This window comes from Myotis davidii, unplaced genomic scaffold (genome assembly GCF_000327345.1).
Source record: "Myotis davidii unplaced genomic scaffold, ASM32734v1 scaffold732, whole genome shotgun sequence".
In the NCBI taxonomy this organism is placed as follows: Eukaryota; Metazoa; Chordata; class Mammalia; order Chiroptera; family Vespertilionidae; genus Myotis; species Myotis davidii.
In genome coordinates this window covers 376791-386795 of record NW_006284349.1, presented here as the reverse complement: position 1 = coordinate 386795, position 10005 = coordinate 376791, and the positions used below count along the sequence as shown (strand labels likewise).

The following is a 10005-nucleotide window of genomic DNA, read 5'->3' as shown; positions in this document are numbered from 1 at the left end:
TCACCATCATCTCTACTACCATCATTACCATCATCATCATCATCATCACTATCACCACCATCACCATCATCACCATCATTACCATCATCATCATCATCACCATCGAGAGCAGATGGAGCATTGTACTAAATGCATCTTTTCATTTAATCCCTGTAGCTATGTTCAACTGTAATTTTACTCAATGATTTCTTGAATTCAAATAAATAGTAGTTTAGTTGTAAAAAAATTACTTACCTTTGACTTGGGAAATAGATTTCTTGGTATGGGTTTGCTAGGATCTGCATGATAAAAATTATCTGTAAGTGGTATAGCAACTCCCATACTAGATGGAGGCCTGTAGTTTGCCTGCAGGTGATTAAACAAAGAAAATGTATAACTCATTATTTACTATGTCTTCAATTTAAATATCTTAACTTTCCAGAAAAGCATTCAAAGCAAATATTTTGCTTTTGGTTCCAGGTATTAAAGTAAATTTCTATTCACCCTACACTCCCAATTCAGTATTTTCTGGAATTTCAACAACCCTAGTCCATGGCAATATAATGTGAACCTTGTAAGTAAGTTAAAAACTTTTTAGTACCTAAAACAGTGGCCATTAAGTCAATGCAAAATACAGTGGGGCCTTGACTTACGAGTGTCCCGACTAACGAGTTTTTTGAGATACCAGCTGTCTCTCCGCTGATTTTTTGCATTGAGTTGATAGAGTAATTTGAGTTAACGAGCTCCTTAACGAGCTCGGTCTCAGAACAAATTAAACTCGTAAGTCAAGGACCCACTGTAGTTTAAACATCTTATAAAAAGTCCTAGTGACATATTTGGTAAATAATTCTTCAAGTTTGGTTATTTGCTTTTTTTGCCACAAAAATTATAAGTAGTAAGCTAGTTAGAAGAGTAATCATTTATATTTTAAAAAGATAAAAAAATAAAGAGTCACAGATTCTGACAAGGCAAAAATTGAAATTGTTACTACATTGAAATGGAGCATATATATCACACACACACACACACACACACACACACACACTCAGGATGGGTCAAAATAAGGGCAAATAACTTCATATTTTGCAAAATCCTAAGATTATGCCACTATTAATATACATAAATTATGTTCATAATGATGAAACTAAGTTACCAATAAGAGTAATTATATCAGAAAGTTTTTACATTTCAGAAATAAATAATAATCACATCCTTCAAATGACAGGAGGACTGAAAAATAACTGGAGAGTGAGCATCTTAAGAAAGAAACGCTAAGCCTGGATGGCTAGCCAACCACACAGAAGTAACACATCACTGGTATTCTTAAAACCACCGGCTTAGGGTTTTCTAGTGTTTTTTTGTTTTTTACCGGCAAAATTTTGACCGTATTAAAATCCCGACTGCCTGTGTAAAATCCTTCGAGCCAGTCGCCCCTTGAGATAATGGAGCTAGGTTTGTGGCGCATAGACTTGAGATAACTGCAGCTGCTTTTCAATGTTGGTATAAACGTTGTAACAAAACAGTCAGTCGAGGCTTCCCAGATGATAAGTGCCAGTGACGTTGAACCCTGGAAAGATCCAAAGAACGGAAGGTTATTTAAAGGAACTGTTATAGGCTGCACGAGGCCCACTCAAAGTTCATATGCTGATGTCTTAACCCCTCGCATCTCAGAATGTGACTGCATTTGGAGACAGGCCCTTGAAAGAAGTAACGGAGTTAAAATGAGGTCATTAGCATCGGTCCTAATTCCATAGGATGGGTGTCTTTACACCAAAAGGAAATTTGAACAGAGACACACACAGAGATGATGTGAAGACACAGGGAAAAGGCGAGGAGGCCTTAGAAGAAACCAGCCCTGCTGACACCTTGAACTTGGACTTCTAGCCTCCAGAACCATGGGAAAATAAATCTGTGGTGTTTAAACCACTCAGTCTGTGGTATTTTGTTATGGTAGCTCTAGCAAAATAACACAGAAACCAACTAAAGAATATAGGAAAGTAATAGAAAAAGAAAAAACACACACAACAGAAATAGAGTGATAAGTTTGACAAAAAGATCTGTTTCAGAACAAATCATAACAGAAAACATAACATTGTTTTCCCGGAAGAAAAACATTCCAATCTAATTGGATATGGACAACTTTTGGAAATGAGCAAGAGTCAGGAAGTAACAGCATAGTCACACCCAACTCACATCGATGGGGCTTCCCCCAGTCACTGAGGGGCCCCTGGATATTTGCTTTGATGATACAAATAAAATAACTCAGATTTGGCATACATTTTGGAAAAAAAGTTACTCACTTAGCAATCACTGTATTTCACACAGATCTGTTTTTAGTAGGCATTTATGCACAATAAGTATATTTGAACCTGGAACAATATTAAACATCCAACAAAATTTGATAAATTCTATTTGACATTTAAAATATTTTTTGGAATTTTAAGAATGTAGACATATTAATAACTCCAGTGATGTAGTAAACTCTGGTAGTGGTAGTTTTGCTTCAATTCCCATAGTCTGTAGCCATTAAAATTGATGTATTTTTAATGAATTTTTGCCCAAACACATTGAACCAGATGTAAGCAGAATTATACCATTAAAGGAAATTTGGGGGTGGTAGGGAAGCACAAGTTAAATAAGAGACAAGGAAGCAAACAGAAAAAGCCAGAATGTAGGACATTCTATAAGACGTCTGACCCAGTTGCCACAAATTCAGGGGCAGGGGAAGAAAATGGAATAGTACTTTTCAACTAAAAAAAAAAAAAACTTGAGAGATTAAGTAATTATATACTATGTGGATCTCAATTCAAACAAACCAACTATAAAATATTTTGAGAGAATTGGGAAAATTTGATGATAGACCAAGTTTTATAGGACTTACAAGTTGTAAGACAAAATTTCAGTTTTAAAAGTTTTAGGGATGATGATGGCATTGTGATTATGTGAGAGATAATACACAGATTTTTAGAGATGTATATTGAAGCATAGAGGAGTGAAATGACATATGTGCTATTTGTTTACAAATGTCAGAATCTAAACAAAAAATTAGACAGGGATGATAAAACTAGCAAAATCTTGACTAATTCGAGTGCAAAAGATAGATGGAAATTTTACTTTTGTCTACATGTTAATGTTTTCATGATAAAAAAACTTTAGAATATGTAGAAAAAAATTTATTGACTCAAGGATTAAAACATAGTTAAGTGATAGGAGCAAATTTTCTAAAGTGTATATATAACACTTTCCCAATTTTAGGGGAAAATACTGTAGGCTCAAAGTGATTGAACATTTGCTTCTTTAGATGCCCTACTTGAATCATCACATTTAATTCTCAAAACAACCTTACGAGGTAGGTATTATTATTATTATCTTCTCTATTTTATAGACAAGGAAACTTAACTACAGCAAAGTAACTTTCTCAAGTTCACATAGAAAGTTCCAGAAATGAGATCTAATTCAGGTGGTCTTTTCAGAGCGCCTTCTTTTAAACCCTAACCCTAACTCTTCTTTTCCTTAGCTTACATGCTACATTTTCTCTAATTAATGACTTCTCTGTAATTAAAGAAAATCTTACTTGAAGGAAAGTTTTGCTAGCTGCAGAAATTTCCATTATGTATCTATCAGTATTATCAAAAGAGCCTTTAACTTTAACATCCAACAAATTTGGGTTTCCAACGATTGCTTTCAGTAGTGGTACTTCAAGTGTATGAGCACCTGTAGAAACAAAGCTAATGGTTAATATCTATACTAATAAAAGGGTGATATGCTAATTAGACTGGGAGACCTTCCGGACGTCCTTCCAGACAAAGCCATGGTGGCGGGGCCGAGGCAGAGGCAGTTGGGGGCAAGCAGGCCAGCAGGCTGAGTGGTTAGGAGCAATCAGGCAGGCAGGCAGGTAAGCGGTTAGGAGCCAGTGGTCCCAGATTGCGAGAGAGATGTCTGACTGCCAGTTTAGGCCCAATCTCTAAACCGGCAGTTGGACATCCCCTGAGGGGTCCCAGATTGGAGAGGGTGCAGGCTGGGTGATCAGGCCGGCAAGGGGGACATTTGGGGGTGAGCTGACTGGCAGTGGGGGGGTGGGTGCAGTTAGGGATGATCAGGCCAGAAAGGGGGGCAGTTTGGGGCAATCAGGCCAGCAGGCAGAGTGGTTAGGGGTAATCAGCAGTGAGGCAAGTGAGCGGTTAGGAGCCACTAGTCCCAGATTGTGGGAGGGATGTCTGACTGCCGGTTTATGCCTGATCCCTAAATCAGCAGTTGGACATCCCCTAAGGGGTCTCAGATTGGAGCGGGTGCAGGCCAGGCTGAGGGACACCCCCCACCCAATGCATGAATTTCATGCACTGGGCCACTAGTTAACCCCTTCCCCAACAATTTTTTTGTTAAAAACGTTTCTTTTTCAGACTAATTTTTTTTATTTTGGTTCTATATAGTATTTTTGATGCTGGTTATGAAAACAGTTTGTAACTCGTCTTCCTATAAACCATATTTTTTTACCATATTTTCTTAGTATACTCATCGACGACTGAAAAAGAACATTTTGTGAAAATGAGTATACACGTTTCTGCCGGGGAAGGGGTTAAATCATAAAAGTTGTAATCAATTTAATAATGATTGGCTAATACAGAATCTATTATCAAGACTGCATAATGGCTGCGAATACAGTTAATACAGAGTTAACTTTAATAGTTATTAGAAAACATTAACTTTGTAAGTATTGTCTCCAAATTTCTCACAAAAATATTGCTCCTCTCCACCCCTTAGTCCTCAGCCAGGTTCTCCAGTGCATGTAAAGGTTATTTGGTTAGTACTGGTCACCCTGAGTTGGATAACTCAATAGAGAAACTGAAGGGTAGAGATTACTGGATCATATGGTAGTTCTATTTTTAATTTTTGAGGAACTTACATACTGCTTCCCATAGTGGCCCAACCAAGTTACATTCCCATTCCTCTCCCCATCCTCAGCAACTTTCGTTATCTTGTCTTTTAGATAATAGTCATTCTAACAGCTGTGAGACAATATCTCATTGTGGTTTTGGTTTGTACTTCTCTGATGTTAGCAATGTTGAATACCTTTTCATGTTGGCCGTTTGTGACTTCTTTGGGGAAATGTTTATATTCAGGTTCTTTGCCCATTTAATTGAATTATTTGTTGTTTTTTTGTCATTCAATAAGAATTTAGTATATTTTTTAGATATTAACTCCTAATTAGGTACGTTTGCAAATCTTTTTCCCATTCCATAGATGCCTTTTCATCCTGTTGATTTTTTTTTTTTGTGCAGAAGCTTTTTGGTTTGATGTAATCCCACATATTTACTTTTGCTTTTATTGCCTATGCTTTGGGTGTTATTTTAAAACAAATCGTGAACAAGACCAATGTCAAAGAGCTTCTCCTCTTAGTTTTCTTCTAGGAATGTTATGCTTTCAAGTCTTACATTTAGTCTCTAGTCCATTTTTGTGGGTGATGTACGGGTCCAGTTTTATTCACGTGCAACACCATTTAATAAAGAGATTATTTCCCTATTGTACATTCTTGGCTCCCTTGTCAAAGATTAGCTGACTAGATATGCACGGATTTAACTCTGGGCTCTCTATTCTATCCCACTGGTCTGTCTGTTTTTAGGTCAGTATGTTTTCATTAACATAGCTTTGTAATACAGTTTGAAATCAGAAAGTGTGATGCCTCCAGCTTTGTTCTTTCTCAATATTGCTTTGGCCACTCGAGGTCTTTAATGTGATTTACCATGTTAACAGAATGAAGAATAAAAATTGTTGATCACCTCAAAAGATGCAGAAAAAGCATTCATCAAAATTCAACATTCATGATAAAAAAAAAACTCAACAAATTAGGTACATAAGGAATATACCTCAACACAATAAAGATCCCCCCCCCCCAAAAAAACATTTATAGCCTTCATTTACATAAATTGTATTTGGTTCTGTTTTTCATATAAGCCTCTATGAAAAGTGTTTTTTTTCCCTGTCATTATGGTTCATATATCTCCATTTACCTCTTTAAAAGTTTTATGTATGCTGATTTTTTAATGTCTTTCCAATTTTTCTATTATGACAAGTTCTTGGAGATTAAAATTTTCTACTTCCTGTGCCTATTGGTCCTCTCTTCTGCTGGATCATTTTCTTGCATAGCTTTAAAATTCTTTCCCTCCATTCATGTTTAGTGAAGGTTAATTTTTTTCCATGGAAGTCCACATTACCTGGCTTATGAAAATATCCTAAGAAGGATTTTATCCTAGCTTGTGCTGGTTCTCTGGGGTTATAATCATTTCTCAGATTCACATTCCTGCACCTGGTGGGTACTCTCTGGTGTTGCTCAGCCTTGGGGTTTGGGTCTCTTACTGAAGGTTCTTTTTCTCCACTCTGAGTCCCATGGAAACGATCAGCTCCCCAGCTCCTCTTTGGGTGGCGATACGTACAGGTTTCCTAATCCCCTCTTTATGGCTTAACAGTCTCAGTTCCAATTTCCTAACACGAAGTAGGAGGCAGCCACATCTTCTGCCAAGGTTTGGGAATTAAAATCATCCCTCTGCCTAGATAGCCTATACCCGAGCCTCAAATCCTGCGGGAAACCACACATTAGCTCCTTTTTTGGCTTTGAGTTCCCTCTTCATTTCTGGTGACACGCTTTTCTTCTCTTCCCTTCCCTTCCCTTCCTTCCCCCTGTCCTGCCTCTCTTTCTGGCTCAGTTAATACTTAATTTTTTTGTTTTATTTTCCCCCCAGTATGCCGTTTCTCCATCATCATTAACATTTCATTATTTTTTAGAATTAATTTTTAGAGAGAGTGGAAGAGAGGGGGAGAGAAAGAGAAACATCGATGTGAGAAAGACACATCACTTGGTTGCCTCCTACACAAGGGATCGAGCCTGCAATCAAGGTCCATGCCCTTGACTGGAATCAGACCCAGACCCTTCAGTCCAAGGGCCGATGCTCTCTATTCACTGAGCCAAACCAGTTAGGAATTGTTATTATTTTTTAAATAAATAAATGACTGAAAAAAACAGGGAAAGGTTTAAAATTTTATTTAGAAACCATTATTTGGCTTTAAATACATACTTGAAATAATTATAAAAATCCAAGGTAATTAAAAGGTTTAATTTTCAGAAGTAAGCAAAAAAATCTAAAGTCCCATGCAATCTTGGCCTGCTAACAGAACCTCATTTCCTCGTTTGTAAAATGAGGATTATAGCCTTTTAGAGTTGTTATAAACATTAAATGAAAAAAATATATAAAAATCATTTAATACAGAGCCTCACCCATAGTAAATGCTCAATAATTAGAAGCTAATACTGTTATAAGTAGAATGCCAGCCATTCTGGAAATCAAAGATAAAGAAAAATATCCCGGCCAGCTGGCATGGTTTGGTGGGTGAGCATTGACCTATGAACTAGGAAATCATGGTTCAATTCCCCATCAGGACACATGCCCAGGTTGCAGGCTGGGTCCCCAGTAGGAGGCATGCAGGAAGCAGCCAATTGATGCTGAGGTTTCTATCTCTCTCTCCCTCTTCCCTTTCATCATTGATGTTTCTCTCTCTCTCTTTCTCTCTTTCTCTCTCTCTCTCTCTCTCTCTCTCTCTCTCTCTCTCTTTCTCCCCCTCTCTTCTTCATCTCTGAAATCAATAAAACATGTTTTAAAAAAGAAGAAAAATATTAGCATATATTTCACATTCAGGGTAAACAAAAACATCTTCTTTTGATGTTTCCCAATAAAAATAAACTTACCTTTACTATGAGGTATGACCTTAATTCCTAAGGTCTGAGATTTCCCCAGATCAATGTATCTCAGGACACTGAGGGATAGTGTATTATCATCTTGCTGAAACAAATAATTACAGGGTTTTGTGTATATTTTCCATTCCCGTCCATTCCTTTCTCCAAAGTCATATAAGAACCAGGAGTCTTTTACAAAAGTCATGTTGTTGGGAACTCTTTCAGGCATGGTGGCCATCGCTAACGCATTATTGCCATCTACAATGCTTGTGATCAGGAAGCTGCTGTAACCAGGAATCACCACTGTCTTCTCTATATCCGAATCTTGAAATGAAGAAACAACACCTGGAGCTAGAACAGAAATGATTTGCTATGAGATAAAACAGCTACTGTTCTTCAAGCATTCTGGCAGATATAACTGATGAACACACTATTTGAGTTCTTAGTGTGTGTGTGTGTGTGCGTGTGTGTGTGTTTTGTTAATCCTCACCTGAGGATATTTTTCCCCTTGGTTTTTAGAGAGTGGAAGGGAGGGGGAGAGACAGAGAGAGAAACATCGATGTGAGAGAGACACAGCAACTGGTTACCTCCTGCATGCACCTCTACTGGATAGGGATTGAGCCTGCAACCGAGGTACGTGCCCTTGGCTGGGACGGAAACTGCAACCCTTCAGGCCAAGGGCTGACGCTCTAATCACTGAGCAAAACTGGCCAGGGCAAGTTTTAAAACTACGGTCTTTTTAAATATCTATCTATCTATCTATCTACCTACCTATATATATATTATTGATTTTTTTGAGTTGTTTTAGAGATGAAGCCTCTATGCCAGCTCCCAGGCCAATGCTCTATCCACTGAGCCAAACCAGTTAGGGCTAAACTATGGTCTTAACCATAAAACACATTGGCCAGATTTCAGGTTATAAATCAAATTATTTTATAGAAAGTGTGTCACGAATATGTCAAGCACAAACCTGTACTTTACACTTGACTATAATGGATTCTTTTTATTTCTTGTTCGTTTTTAGCTTCAAAAAGTGACGATATATTCTATCTCATGCTGTGTGTCCACAGCAGATTGGCTAGGGTTTGATTTTGTTTCTTTTGTTCTCAGTGACACTCAGGCTGGTAAAGTCCCTACCTTCTGAAATGAGACAGAGTGAAGGATGAAATGGATTCTGTAAAATTATCAGCAGGGGCGGGGGGAAACATGTAGGGCTAAGTAATTATAAGAAAGCTGATTTCTTTACTGTAAAACTGCCAAGAGCTTTAACCTTGACTCTTGACCGTGATTCTATAAGAGAAGGATAATGTAATCAGTGTTCCCCGAGTACCTAAAGGCCTGCCTACTACACAGAAGGTGCTCAATAAATATTTGTTGAACGGATGAATAATCGATTGTTTAAGGAGAGCATGAAGATTTAGAAGGAAAGAAGCTCGAGGGCGGGAACGTAAGCAACACCATCCTGTAAGGAATGGAAAGATTCCACAAAGCAGACAAAGAAGAAATGATCAGCGAAAAGCCATTGGAGAGAATCTGAGAAAAGCCAAAAGAAGGCTGTTTCAAAGAGAGGGAGGGCATCATTATCAAATGTTTCTCTCTTTTTTCTTTCATTATCAAGGGTTTTGAATAGGTCACGAATCACATCAACAAAACTTGCCTTATTCTGAAATAATAACTAGAAGTAGTCGGAAGAGAATCTCATCATTCCCTTGACTATGCACACATGCTCTAATCCAGTGATGGCGAACCTTTTGAGCTCGGCGTGTCCGCATTTTGAAAAACCCTAACTTAACTCTGGTGCCGTGTCACATATAGAATTTTTTGACATTTGCAACCATAGTAAAACAAAGATTTATATTTTTGATATTTATTTTATATATTTAAATGCCATTTAACAAAGAAAAATCAACTAAAAAAATGAGTTCGCGTGTCACCTCTGACACGCGTGTCATAAATTCGCCATCACTGCCTAATTTCTCCCATACCAGACACACCAACAAATCCTCTCCTCCACACCCCCTTCCGCTCCCCCCCGCCAGGCTGCCATGTAAGGTCTCTCCTTCCCTTTATAGGGAAATTCCCTGAGTTGCCTTTATTCATGGGTCTTCAATTTCTCTCCTCTCACAAGTTTTTAACATTAATCCAATTAGATTTTGGTCTCTACTACTCCACCCAACCATAGCCACTGTCAAAGTTACCAATGACTTTCATATAAATCCACTGGCCAGTTTTCTTTCATCATCTTACCTGACTTATTGGTAGCACCTAAACATCTTCACTCAGTTCTCCTGAGCATATCT

At 37.8% G+C, this 10005-nt stretch overlaps 1 protein-coding gene across 1 annotated transcript in view; it reads right to left on the bottom strand.

Annotated features, from left to right (window-relative positions):
• Positions 1 to 10005, bottom strand: part of CATSPERB (cation channel sperm associated auxiliary subunit beta) — a 77043-nt gene that overhangs the window by 10716 nt on the left and 56322 nt on the right. The window contains exons 18-21 of the mRNA XM_015571279.1: positions 7718 to 8050; positions 3554 to 3693; positions 1349 to 1546; positions 235 to 345 (exon numbers count right to left, since the gene is read on the bottom strand). Of these exons, the coding sequence (XP_015426765.1) occupies positions 235 to 345; positions 1349 to 1546; positions 3554 to 3693; positions 7718 to 8050 (782 nt within the window). The remainder of the gene's footprint in view (positions 1 to 234; positions 346 to 1348; positions 1547 to 3553; positions 3694 to 7717; positions 8051 to 10005) is intronic.